The following is a 14352-nucleotide window of genomic DNA, read 5'->3' as shown; positions in this document are numbered from 1 at the left end:
ATACCAAAAGCTCAGTGACCTTTTTATTGTATAATGGTCATAAAAGTAAATTAGTTTATAGCAAAACATAGTAATAAAAATAATATTAACTATTTTTAATATTCATTTAAACGTCCGTTATGGTCGTGACAGGATTTTGTGTTTTTCCACTAAAGATGCTCTTTTAAAAAGAAACTACCAAAGATATTGCGTTACCATGGACATTTTATGAAACTTCAAATGTAAATGAAATAAAAAAAATAATAAAAGTTTTGAAAAAAGGAGAAAAAAATTTGCAAACTGCTTTTCCTGAAAATGTACGTTTTTAAATTTTCACTCATAACTCTAAAATTTGAACAAATGGTGTTTTTGGCCTCTATGCGGACATCAAAATGAAAAAGTAAATTGGTACCGGGCCTAAGTCTTACCGTTCTACCTACAGTAATAGCTACTTGCCTATGGAAAAAAAAACGCTTAAAACATTCATTTTAAACAATTAAAATTTGTAAAACTAAATACTAACAAATTCTATCAGACATACAACCATCTATGCTGCAATTGGCTTTGCTGATAAAAAAAATGTTCCACCTTGGTCTTGAATAAATTAATTTCCTAATTTCCTGAATACATTTTAAATTAAGACCTAATATATATTTTATGAACGTACCTGTTCATACTGGGTAGTTTATTGTAAAATTTTTTGCCTAGGTAAGAGTTCAGTTGAGCGTAGCCTATGAATGAATAGATAATGTTGCAAAAGATTGTCTATGCGAAAAGTAAATAAAGAAACGTCTTAAACACTTAAAACATATATTTACGCTTATACTGTTACTCACAAGACGGTAAATATAGAAAAAAGGTGGTAAGTGGTGATCGATTGGACACTCCAATCATCATCAGACCCAATAGGCGAATTATCGAGACCCTCTGATGATGATTGGAGTGTCCAATCAAAATTGATCACCACTTACCACCTTTTTGTATATTTACCGTCTTGTGAGTAACAGTATAAGCGTAAATATATGTTTTAATTGTTATAAGACGTTTCTTTATTTACTTTTCGTAAATTTAATAACAAGTACGATGCTGATCAAGAAGTTATTAGTTGTGATTGTGCAATATTGCCCAAACTAGGACTACATGGTGAGGACTGCCTGTGCTGACTTTGTTCCACATTGTGAATGTTGCTTGGACTATAGATCATCATGTTCTACATCAGTATAAAGTTTGATGTTCTGCAGTGACAGCACCTGGTCCCCGGCACTGGTCCAATCCGGCAATAAATACCTCGCAAACAGCTCCAGGCACTTTGGCTCAGCCGGGAGAAAAGGCTTGATCACTTCTGACAGACAAAAAAGACAGAATGGTAAAACAAACATAGGGTCTTATTTTCAACATGGACTTTAAATGCAGAGAAAAGTGATTGAGGTATGTGCCTAGTTGCTCTTTTTTGACAGGTTATCAACAAAAGTAAACCGACTTCAATAGAGCCCCTTATATCAAGCCAAGAAAGTAGTGAGCCTCTTGAGGGATAACAATTTGGCTGACTAAACAAACCTATAACAAAAACGATAATTTAAACCCAATAATAAGGTTTATCAATAAATGTAGTCAAAAGCAGTGTTTAAGCCTCTTTTGATATTATATTAGGGCTAAATAGGCTACAATGTCAAACTAATAGAAATGTATTAATAGGAAAAAGTGGTCATGGACAAACAAAAAATAAAGAATTCAGATAACATAGCTAATGTTATCTGAACAACAATAAACAATAGATCTCTGATAACAATAAATCATAGTAATGTAATTAAATTTTCTAGAAGATTACTGCGCCTAAAAATAGTCCGTAATTTCTGCTGAACTTTTTTGTTCATTGTTTTTGTACGAAACAAAACGATTAACGTACTGTTCTAAACGCACTGGGATTAATCAACCATCTGTAGGCCTATACATTTTAATGATAATGAAAAATAAACACGCATAATACAGTGGGCCTAATTGTATCAACAGATGAATCAGAAGTTATGTCTTCTACACTATGTAACAGTAATCTTCTTTGAGTAAGCTTACACGGTCAGTCACTTATTGTCAAGTTGTTTTGACAAGGTCGTCGCCAGAAGATTACAATTCTACATGTAAAAGTACTAAGTAATATTAGTTTCGTTAAAGGAAAGGTTCTAGGCCGGAATTTTGATTTTTAGAACAAATATTTACAGCAGGTGAATACAGCTACCATAAACCATTGTGTAAACAATTCTCTTTGTCTACATTTGACAGTCCCTTAGGAGACCAAATGTGTGTTTTGCGTCTTCAATCTGTTGGCCTATCTAACATTTTTCTGAGGTAAGCTAGCTGCTATATTCCCTAAGTATAATACCAAGCACTTACCAACAAGTGGTGGCTTGTGAGAGTGTATGGAGCTTGGGACACTGACAATACACTGATTATCCAAGGGTTGTGGGACAGTTCGACCTGCCACAGAGCCAAACAAAATCCTCTCGTAAGGCTGTTTGCCGGGTGGCGGAGAAAACTGACACACTGGCTCACCACTGCGTGTCACCTTCGGGAACACATACAAGATGTTAGACTAAATTAGGTCTACACTGTCCAATCCTGCAAATATACTACCATTGATTCCAACTTATAGCAGGTCACAGAAACCCCCAATTTAGAAAAGATACTCTAAACTCCGATTTTGAAAACCCTTCAGATTATCTTACCTTATAGTTGAAAAAACGTACAAGACGTTATAGCTAACAATCAGTTTGAATTGCTTAAGAGGTAATCTATCAGTGATTTTGATTTGAAAACTAGCAACAACTTTAACATGGGCATGGAAATATCTAGTTCTATAGCTAGTCAAAGCTAATAACACTCTACTACCATATACGGTACTTAAAAGTGTTTACATCAACTATCTAAAGAGGAGCTCACTCAAAATGGTCTTTTGTAGGTTAGGATTAACAAGGTGCTGTTAATTTGATTTGGAATACTAAAATTACACCATTTTAAAGTTCAAGATTCACTCTTGATGTTTGATATGGTAATGACGCTGCATGTTGCCTTAGTATTAAATGTTTAACCATTAAGGAAATAGTATATTACGTTCATAGTCCTGAAAATAGGTGTTTACCGGACGAGTGTAGTCGTTCCCATGCAGGACGAAGTCGAGTGCGGAATTACCGTACGAGTCCGGTAAACACATTTTGGACGAGTAACGTATGATATTTTACGCCATAAAGCCAAATTAACAATAGAAGAGGTTATGTTTTTGATTGTAACCACTCATTGCCAAATATACTCAGCTGGTTGGTGTCCAGTAAAAACTCTATTTGATTAAGCTAGCAGCAAACAGCTGTTTTCTGGACTAAATGCTTGCGTGGGAACTTCGTTAAAACAGTGTAGTGTGGCGTAAATATTTTTACAGCTTAAGATATAATAGGCCTGATGAATTTTTTGGGGGATTTTAGATTTCTACTCATGATTTAAAAGGTTTGAATTTGGGAATGGGTAAAAATAATTAACTCTTGTAAAACCTTTTGTTGTACTTCGAAATGTAACATGTTCATGTCAGAAAAAAATATCTTTCGGCTCGTAAGACAACACAGTGAAAATAATAAATAGGCCTATGCAAGGAATGAATACATAAACTCTTTACAGGCTTCTCTATAAAATATCTCAAAAATCAAGTATTAGTAGCACCCATAGCCATAAGATTGATTTGTGTACCCACCAGCTATTTATAGCCCAAACTAAATATTTTGTGATTCTCTAAATTTATAAATTTACTAACAAATTATGTGTTAGCAATTAAATACTAATTGCTTAATTCGTCACCTTGAGCCAAAACCACGTAGCAACAAGATGTAAGCCCCACTTGGGGAACCATCGAGACACAACATCCTGAATGTGACGTTCACAGTTAGTACACCACACAGCCACTAGCGCTCCAGGCCGTAGCCACTGTGCGACAGGCAACGCACACACTTCGTCATTGTACATCATCTTGTATCTGAGAACAATGTCATTGATCAATACCCCCTTGATATTCTTACTGTCATTACTTTGGTCCTTAGTTCAAATCCCGCCAAATCACCAACAAATTTGATCTATGTGATAATGTAGATCTAGCCTGAAGTAATGTGAAAAACGATTCTAAAATAGTACCTAGAGTCCTTGAGGGCAATAAAAAAATGGGTTCTTTCCTGTTAAAGGGAACATTCATTATGATCGATCATTTTTTCTCGATATATCGATATTTTTGTTTTCCTTTACGACATTACAAATTGACAGCTGATCTTTAGGCTAAAATATAGTCCATTATATGGATTAAGAAATGAAACTGTTCTAAGCTAACCTAACATAACCAACCAAACTTGCTGTACCATTTAAAAATTCTGTTTGATAACAGAAAAGGCGATTGGAGAATATTAAACAAAGCTTTTAAATGTTACAGCAAGTTTGGTTGTTAGGTTAGTTTAGAACAGTTTCATTTCAATATTTTTTAAAATTATTGTTTGTTCTTAAAATTATTGTTTGTTCTGAACAATGTTTATTTATCGTAATTTGTCAGCTGATATGTTTCAATTTGTTAATATCGATATATCGAGAAAAAATCATCGATAATAATGAATGTTCCCTTTAACAGGAAAGTACCAAAAAATGTGTGAATATATTAGGTTATCCGGGATAACGAGTCATTAAGTGATCGGGGTTAATGTAAACTTATACAAAAATGCCAAGGAAACAACAAACTTTTGACTGTTAATCTATAGTTAAGCTTTAACTTAACTAAACAGGTTTAGGTAAAAATAAGACATTTCAAATTCACTGCAAATACCTTTAAAACTCGTTGTTTCACACACTTCTTAAAAAAATAAATAAATATTGAAGAGCCTAGGTACATAGCACCTCATCTCCATTCATACTTGGCTTAAAATACCTACCTACCTTTGTAAGGTCACCATTTCAATTAAAAGCATAAAGTGAAAGCTTAGTAGTCTAGTATCGAAAATTGAAACATACAAATCATTAACTCATTGGTTGAATGGTTGTAATCGGTGATTCATCAAATGTCGGCGAAGTTAACATCAACTCTAAAGTTTGCCAGCGAGATTATGGGTCTCCTCATACTAAACATCTTGGTTGTTGGTGTATTATGTACATTAAACTTACATGATATATTTTAATTGATGTTTTTGTGATCATGTTTAATCTGCCGGGTGGTTAATCCACTTGTGTAATCTCGTGTTTACTGTATGCATGCATGGGGAGCAAGCTTGTTAAGTGGTAGGGTTTAGGGATTTGGCCCCGGGTTCGAATCCTGCCAATCACCAATGGATTTTATCCGTGATAATGCCACGACCCTCTAAGACTAGCCTGAACTAATGTGTGAAAACATTTCCTTTGGAGCTCACAAAATTCAGCAGCATACAGTTCACTCCCTCTCATCTGGACTCCTCGGGACCGAGGCCAGTCCAGATAACGGGTTTTCCAGTTAAACCGACGTACCCAAAAACTCGTTAAAACGGACTGTTTACTGTGATATTCAACTTAAATTTAGAGAGAGCATTGTATTTAGACACGTGATCACTGGTCTCAAACCTTTCCCACGAGAACAATCGTTTCAGTACTGCCCACTTCCTGCCGATCTAGTCTAGTTAAACCAATGTGCTGATAAAAATTGTCCGGTTAAAGAGATAAAATTTTCACCGAGTGTAGTCCGGTTAAACCGATGTCCGGTTAAAAGGTATCAGGATAAGAGGGAGTCTACTGTACACTAAATTAAAAATCCTAGCCATTAATGAATAATTTTTTCTCTTACCCGGCAGCTTCTTGATTCTTTTTTCTTCTTCTCACATATTTGTTCCACCAAGGAGGGTCCATTAGAATAAAATCAAATTTACTATTTTCTGGAAGACTTGTTATTAGTTTATTTATATCTGAGCAGAAAAAAACTGAGTTATTAGGTATCAAAAAATTGTCTTCTTTAATTCTTGCTATAATTGGTTTATAGAAATTATTTCCTCCGTTAAAATACAATATATCTTTTTGGAATATTTTACTATAATATGAACTTGCACATTTTCTGGCCTCTTCATTGTTCTTTTCTAAGTCTTCAAATGACGGTGTGGCTTGAAACGTAGATTCTTTTTGTGCATTTTTAAGCTCTTTTAAAGCCAATTTTATAACTGATATCTGTCAAAACAATCATTAGAATCAGTATTATTACATGTTTTTTTTTTATCTGACAATAATTACATTTAAAAACCTATAACAGATAGGGCTTATTTATGTTTTATTATTCTTAACTTTCCCTAATGGAAATAGATTGATAAAAAAGAATAATATATCACCTAAGTTAGATCATAGACAAAAAGAATTAAATATAGACTGTCAGCTGTGCTGCGGTTACCATAGGTTCTGGCGCACACCGCTTGGAGCGCCATGTAGTTAAGGCGTACACGCTACATAAACTACAGCGGTGTGTGCCGGAACCTATGGTAACCGCAGCATGGTTGACAGTCTATATTTAATTCTTTTTGTCTATGGTTGGATATAGGCTAAGTGTGTTGTTTATTGTGTTTCTAGAACATTAGGAACATCATCAATAGGATCCTTCATAAATGTTAGTCCTATTTTAAAATCAACTAGTCTAAAAAAAGTAAAATTGTGTTTACAATTTGATCGGCCTACTTTGGTATTATTAATCAAATAAAAACTGTATGGGGCCTACCAACCACGCCCCCTATTTGGAACGACACATATGATTGTGATGGGTAGCAAAATTAAAACTTGGAAACGTTATCAATATTAGTTTAAAAGTACAGTAGAACCTCGTTAATCCGAACTAATTGGGACCAGGGGTAATACGGACTATTGAATAGTTAGGATTACAGAGCATATTGTTGTTTTCACATAACAATAGCTAAAATATGGCTAAAATTAATCAACATTATTTTGGGAAAAGTGAAAAAATGTTTTATAAAGTAAAATACAGCGTTTATTTAATACAGTTGTAAACATGGTGAATAAACATTACCTACTGTAAATTAAATACAGTATACAATAAAGAACTGCTGTACGGTGTATAGAGTAGGCCTACAGCAATGAGGGGTTCGGATTAGTGGACGTTCGGATTAAAGAGGTTCTACTGTAAACTTACCTCTTTCGAGTTAATTTGAGATTCTAATGCAATATATTTCCTTTTTCTCCTAGACTTTTTATCAGAAGCATTTTTTGCTTCCAAGTTATTTAGAAATGGAGTCAGTATTTCAAATAAGTGTTTGTTGAAAGACAATGCCCTGTGGCAGGATGAAGAATGTTCATAAATTACAGAGCAGTAAACTTTCTTTATGAACTCTTCATGGTCTACAACCCAACCAATATTGTCTTTGCTGACGATTATACTCATTTTCACAATCACATGCCATGGCAAGTTTGCATGATCCAACTGCAACCAAAAGAAATATTAAAAGGTTAGCAAAAAGCAAAAAGGAATCATATAATGCTGCTCTTGTACAAATCAACATAGGTATATGCTATCTACAAAGTTTAAGTTTTAATTTACTTAAACTTAAATTATTTCTTAGTTCTTTTTAATTTAACCCTTCCTAGGCTGTGGATGGACGATATATCTGTCAATCCCCAACCTTCCGGGTGGGAAATAAATATATATCCTTCCAGAGAAATTTCTTTTCTGGGCTAAAGACGGATATAGCCGTCCAATAAACAAATTGATATAAATAGTTTATAATTCGAAAATAAACATTAGGCCTACACTGCATTATAAATGGGTTTGCCTATTTTGTTTTTGTGGTTGGCAATAATTGAGCGGAGCGAGCGAAGCGAGCGAAGCTCTTATACGTCGACTTTTATGCATTTCGTAATACGCAAACTCCTCCTAGACGGCTGAATCAATCGTTTTCAAATTTTGGATGGTGATATAGACCATATCGGTGAGTGCCAACATCTATATGGCGTTAAAAATAACTCTCAGGAATCCGCCCCACTGGGTCTCAAAGTTTCAATGTAATCCTTATGGAAGCAGTATTTGACACATGAACAAAGACATATGATCAGCTGTTGACTTTTGAATGCAGTAGATAAAGAAATAGCTGATAGATCCACAGCTATTCCACAGATATTAGCTGATGATTGCTAGCTGTGATTCCACAGATATTAGAACAGAAACGGTATGAATCATAAATATAATCAAATGACGACACTAGCTTGAGGTCCGTGACGTAGGAAGTGCTAAAGGAAGTACTAAAGGTGAGCAGTCTGGAGTGTGGAAACTGTTTATGACGATTAGATTTAGGTATCTGCATTCCAAAAACTACAAGGGATCGGTGGAAAACGGGTCCGCGACGTAGGAAGTGATGAAGGAAATAGTCAAGGCGAGCTGTCCGGAGTGTGGGATCTGCTTATGACCATTATATTAAGGCATTTGCAATCCTATGATGCTATGGGAAGGGAGGAAAAAAGGTCCGTGACGTAGGAAGTGGTGAAGGAAGTAGTAAAGACGAGCAGTCCGGAGTGTGGGAACAGTTTATGACGATTAGATTAAGGTATCTGCAATCATAAAATGCTATGGGAAGGGAGGTAAACAGTTCCGTGACGTAGGAAGTGGTGAAAGAAGTATTAAATGCGAGCAGTCCGGAGTGTAGGAACTGTTTATGACCATTAGATTAAGGTATTTGCAATCCTATGATGCTATGGGAAGGGAGGGAAACAGGTCCGCAACGTAGGAAGTGGTGAAGGAAGTAGTAAAGGTGAGCAGTCCGGAGTGTGGGAACTGTTTATGACAATTAGATTAAGGTATCTTCAATCATAAAATGATGTGGGAAGGGAGGAAAACAGGTCCACGACGTAGGAAGTGGTGAAGGAAGTAGTCAAGGCAAGCTGTCCGGAGTGTGGGAACTGTTTATGGCGATTAGATCAAGGTATCTGCAATCCTAAAATGCTATGGGAAGGGAGGTAAACAGGTCCATGACGTAGGAAGTGGTGAAGAAAGTAGTAAAGGCGAACAGTCTGGAGTGTGGGAACTGTTTATGACCATTAGATTAAGGTATTTGCAATCCTATGATGCTATGGGAAGGGAGGGAAACAGGTCCGCAACGTAGGAAGTGGTGAAGGAAGTAGTAAAGGTGAGCAGTCCGGAGTGTGGGAACTGTTCATGACGATTAGATTAAGATATCAACAAACATAAAATGCTACGGAAAGGGAGGAAAACGGGTCCGCGACGTAGGAATGATGAAGGAAGTAGTCAAGGCGAGCTGTCCGGAGTGTGGGAACTGTTTTTGACGATTAGATTAAGGTATCTGCAATCATAAAATGCTATGGAAAGGGAGGGAAACAGGTCCGTGGCGTAGGAAGTGGCGAAGGAAGTAGTCTAGTCAAGGCAAGCTGTCCGGAGTGTGGAAACTGTTTATGACGATTAGATTAATGTATCAGCAATCATAAAATGCTATGGGAAGGGAGGTAAACAGGTCCGTGACGTAGGAAGTGGTGAAGGAAGTAGTAAATGCGAGCAGTCCGGAGTGTAGGAACTGTTTATGACGATTAAATTAAGGTATCTGCAATCATAAAATGCTATGGGAACGGAAGAAAACGGGTCCGCGACGGAGGAAGTGATGAAGGAAGTAGTCAAGGCGAGCTGTCCGGATTGTGGGAACTGTTTATGACGATTAGATTAAGGTATCTGCAATTATAAAATGCTATGGGAAGGGAGGTAAACAGGTCCGTGACGTAGGAAGTGGTAAAGGAAGTAGTAAATACGAGCAGTCTGGAGTGTGGGAACTGTTTATGACGATTAGATGATGGGATCTGCAATCCTAAAATGTTATGGGAAGGGAGAGAAAAGGTCCGAGACGTATGAAGTGGTGAAGGAAGTAGTCAAGGTGAGCTGTTCGGAGAGTGGGATCTGTTTATGACGATTAGATTAAGGTATCTACAATCTTAAAATTCTATGGGAAGAGAGGGAAACATGTCGCGACGTAAGTAGAGGTGAAGGAAGTTGTAAGTTCTGTGTGGAGTGTGAGAACTGGAAACCGTTTGTAGCGGTTAGATTAATGTACTGTATCTGCAATGCTGAAATGCTATGAGAAGGGATGGAAGCATCCCCACGACATAGAAAATGGTAAAAAAAAGAAGTAGTAAAGGCTAGCAGTGCGGAGTGTGGGGAATGTTTGTGGCAATTATATTAATGTATCTAAAATACAAAATTGCTATGGAAAGTGATGAAAACAGGTCCACGATGTAGGAAATGGCTTAGAAAGTAGTAAAGTATGGCATAGTGTGAAAACCGTCTATGGCAGTTAGATTGATGTATCTTTAATCCAAAAATGCTATGAGAAGGGAAGGAAACAAGTCTATGACGTAGGAAATGGTGAAGGAAGTAGTAAGGCTTGCATTGCAGAGTGTGGGAACTGTCTTTGGCAATTACATTAATGTATCTGCAATCCTAAAATGCTATGGGAAGAGACTGTAGACTGTAGGTTAAAATAATTACGAAGCACGAATCGATACATATTTCGATACATGCAATCGTTTATAATAGTAATTTACAACTGAGTTGACAACAGCTGATTTTTACTCCATAGAGGATAAAAACTATTTTTACTTCCTAAAGAGTAAAAATGCTACTTTAAACACGCAACGCATGCATTAAAAACGACTGGTGTTACTGCAGTATGACCAAAACAATATAATATAAACCCTTGATGACTCCGCTCAATTTTGTGGATGCCTCTGCGAACGCCACCTAGTAATTGCCACAAATGTTTCAGCTTTTATTTTGTGCCATAAAGTGTGTGAATATTGCAAAACAGTCAGTTTGCTCAAGGTTGTTTGTGAGTGTTGTTAACATTTGTGTCTTATTTTTTAGTCATTGAGCTAAATGACCATTACAAACGATCCAAAATTTGAAGATGTTTATTGAAATGCTAAGTCAAATAAAAGTATACGTCTGAGGTGGATTTCATACTTGGCAATGAAAATAAGTTAATAGTATAGAATGTGATGGATTGATGAACCTGAGGAAATATTTTTATATAAGTGGAAGCCTTTGGGGGAATGTGGATGAGGACATGAGTGGGGAACAGGGATTAGGATTTGGAACTGAATGGCTTAGATTTACTTCAGAGCCGTAGATATAGGGCCTATTTTGATGGATAAAAAATATAACGAGTGAAGGACTAAAGTTGACGGATACATCCATCTGCCTCCTACAAGAATACTCAAGATTAGGCCTAACTTATCAGCAGTGTTCATATTTGTGATTAAGTTATCGCTACAGACGGCAGACGCTATATAACTTATATGTCCACCTTGCGTTTTTGTTTGGGGGGGGGGGGGGGCTTAAGACAATTAGTTTAGCACTAAGGAAAATATTTGTATGATCCATGAATTATTTCAAGCAAAATAAATGCAAAACCTTGTCCAAAGGTTTATTGCGGACATTTTTCATCACAAATGTAAAAAACAATACACAACGTTTCGGGATCTGGAATCTGATCCCGTCCTCAGGTGAAAAAAACTTAACTAGGCTAACACATTACAACTAACAATACACAAACACCCAACCTAAGTTGGAATACATTACAGAGGGTAGCAGTAAAAAAATATGCAGACAAGAATAAAATATGAATAATAATAATAATATGATGAAAAATATGAAGATATTTTTTTACTGCTACCCTCTGTAGGGTATTCCAACTTAGGTTGGGTGTTTGTGTACAGATAGAGGACACTTTAACGGACACGACAGTATCAGTATCATGTACCTGGGGAGTAAGTTACTTCATTAATTAATTAATTAATTTAGAAAGCTACTGAAAACCCGAAGTATGCCTATACGAATCTTATTGTAGGCTAACACTTTTCCGCATGATTATCTACCAATTGCACTGCCTTATTCAGAAGCATTAAATTAATATTTTATTACATGTTTGTAAGGCCACACACTGTAGGCAGGGCTAGGCGCTGCTCTGTAGGGCTGTTCCACGCATGGCGTATGCATTGTATGCAGTTAGCTTTTATAAGATCAACGACGGAGGCAAACCTTCCCGGTATGGGCTAACAGCAGCCTGTGTGCAGTTTGATTGAGCAAACAATAGCTTTTAAGTATAAAATAAAAAAAAATAAAAAAAAATATGAATAGGCTTACCCTTGTGTGATCATTATAATAGATTATATGATTCAAATACCTAGTGACTCTCACCCAAGGGGCCATTTATGTATGAACAACCAGGTTTGTGTTTATTATCGTATAGTTGTTCCATACTTAAATGGCCAAATGTCTACACGACTCTTGCAGACTCAAAGAAATAACCTGTTCACCACGGTTTAGTTGGAGTATCTATATTTTGTTAGGCCTACATACTGCACTACTGTATGTTGTCAGGGATATCGTTCAGTGTATTTAATCAAAATTACGGTAATTAATATCGTTTAATGTAATACTTCTCACCACCTAGGTAGTTGCGGTGTAAGCTGTTCAATATTGGAATTATTTTTTCTATTAGCTCGACCGCAGCCGCACTCCGGTGCAGGTCGGAGTATTTTTGTCTGTGCTTCGTGTATGACAGTGGCAGTTTAGTGGTGCAATCCGTTTGTAATTATCGTTACTCGTTCCGAAACTATACCTGGTGGATTTTGACTCACTCATTACATTTGTAACTGTAATTTTGTGCTATATTAACTTAGTGTGTTTTATTGTAAAATAATGGCATCTACTGTGGGTATTTAGCAAACTACGTGGACTATTGTCATGAAACAGGACATCACCACAGGTTATTTGATATTCGTCATACCAAAATATGAAAGCCAATCACCCGGCAATCGGGTTTGTTTCACGCTGCGGGCTGCGCTGCACTGGAGCTACGCCTGCCATTTGATGGGCCGCAGCAAACGTGTTAATGTAACCCATCTCACCACCTAGGTAGTTGTGCTGTAGGGCCTAAGTCGTTGAATATTATAATTATTTTCTCTATTAGCTCACCGTCTATCACTTATCGTGCCATGTTCAGAAGGCTTTTTCCAAGGACCTCTAGTAATAAAAATAAGTTGGTAATTATTCCGTATATTATATTGATATTTTTTAATCTAACACCTCTCACCAACTAGGTAGTTATGCTGCAATTAACTTATTATTAAAAAACAAATAGGCCTAAACTTAGTTTATTACTAACCAAGAAACCAACAACTTGTGATGGATCATTCCTATTAAGATGTATGTAGCCAGCCCTAAAAAACACAGTTCTCTTCCTAGAATGTCATAGGTTAGGTTTAACAGAATTATAGGCCTATTTCAACTTTCAAAGTTGGTTTAGCTTAGTTTAGTTAGATTTGAATTTGTAAATTTATAACCTGTCAAGCCGTTAGGTTATATACATCGATGGTCAATACATACCAAACCAACACAGAACGAAGAACACAAACACAATTAAAACAAAACATCAACATCAACACAACCAGGCTGAAGTTGGCTCTGGCTGGGGTCTAGAGGTGGGGAGCAAATAACGCAGCCGTTATTTAATAACGGTTATTGGACGATAACTGTTATCGGCAACAGCTGTTATCGAAAACTAGGAGTTATCGATAACCGTCAAAATAACCGTCTGCTCTGCTGTGCAATTGTTATTTTTAGTAACGGAGCGTTTGCCAATCGTTTTAAAATATTTTTATTTGTGTATTTTTGACATTAACTAACATTTTGTAGCAAATAAGATAACCACTTGGCTGTATATAATATCGGATTTGTTTAATAATCTCATAAAAGTAAGTAATTGTTATGGTTACTGCCACTCAAGACTGTTGCTGTAGTGCAGCAAACACACACGGCTGCCTAACAACTAGAGTTATTAAATAACTGCGTGGTGTGGTAGCGACGGTTATCCAATAGGCACAGGCAGCCATACGGCTGATCGACAACTGGAGTTATTAAAATAACTGCGAGGCAGCGACGGTTATCCAGTAGGCCCAGGCAGCCATACGGCTGATCGACAACTGGAGTTATTAAAATAACTGCGAGGCAGCGACGGTAACCGTCTCTCAAACTGCCGCGTAACAACTGTGGCGCAGTAGATAGCCATACGGCTGATTGACAACTAGAGTTATCCAATAACTGCCTAGCGGCGACGGTTATCGGGCAGCCTGAGTTTCTTGCCAGTTGCCAGTGCTGCTCAGCTCGGCTGAGAGTTATTTGATAACCGTTATTTTAAACAGTTATCGTAACGCAGCTGCTGGGCAAATAACAGCTGGGCATTTCTGACAGTTATCCCCACCTCTACTGGGGTCTGGCTGTCGAACTGTCGAGCATCTGACGACTGACGAGGGGTCTGACTTACGGAAGATATAAATGAGGCAACG

The 14352-nt window shown here is 36.9% G+C and overlaps 1 protein-coding gene across 3 annotated transcripts; it reads right to left on the bottom strand.

Annotated features, from left to right (window-relative positions):
- Nucleotides 1–13468, bottom strand: LOC128987116 (N(6)-adenine-specific methyltransferase METTL4). Of its 3 annotated transcripts, none has more exons than XM_054407825.1 (6): nucleotides 13394–13468; nucleotides 7145–7432; nucleotides 5804–6177; nucleotides 3817–3991; nucleotides 2368–2539; nucleotides 1–1321 (listed from the first exon to the last, which is right to left on the bottom strand). In XM_054407825.1, the coding sequence occupies exons 2-6, from the start codon at nucleotides 7391–7393 to the stop codon at nucleotides 1173–1175; spliced, it is 1119 nt and encodes a 372-aa protein (XP_054263800.1). In that variant the 5' UTR covers nucleotides 7394–7432; nucleotides 13394–13468; the 3' UTR covers nucleotides 1–1172. The 3 variants fall into 3 exon arrangements, with proteins under 3 accessions (XP_054263800.1, XP_054263799.1, XP_054263801.1); XM_054407824.1 differs by lacking the exon at nucleotides 13394–13468 and adding an exon at nucleotides 13173–13387; XM_054407826.1 differs by lacking the exon at nucleotides 13394–13468 and adding an exon at nucleotides 12983–13051.
- Nucleotides 13469–14352: the final 884 nt, after the last annotated feature.

The sequence above is a fragment of the Macrosteles quadrilineatus genome, unplaced genomic scaffold (assembly GCF_028750875.1).
Source record: "Macrosteles quadrilineatus isolate MER2022 unplaced genomic scaffold, UCM_ALF_1.0 Scaffold_2__2_contigs__length_208266976, whole genome shotgun sequence".
Classification (NCBI taxonomy): domain Eukaryota; kingdom Metazoa; phylum Arthropoda; class Insecta; order Hemiptera; family Cicadellidae; genus Macrosteles; species Macrosteles quadrilineatus.
This window is presented reverse-complemented; position numbering and strand designations above follow the sequence as displayed.

Bases quoted from the DNA above. Each gene is read 5' to 3' on its own strand.
- LOC128987116 (XM_054407825.1), bottom strand. From the start codon at position 7,393: ATGAGTATAATCGTCAGCAAAGACAATATTGGTTGGGTTGTAGACCAT. The intron at 6,178-7,144 runs GTAAGTTTACAG...TTGTTTTGACAG, and splicing joins CTCAAATTAACTCGAAAGAG to ATATCAGTTATAAAATTGGC. The intron at 2,540-3,816 runs GTGACGAATTAA...GTGTTCCCGAAG, and splicing joins CTACGTGGTTTTGGCTCAAG to GTGACACGCAGTGGTGAGCC.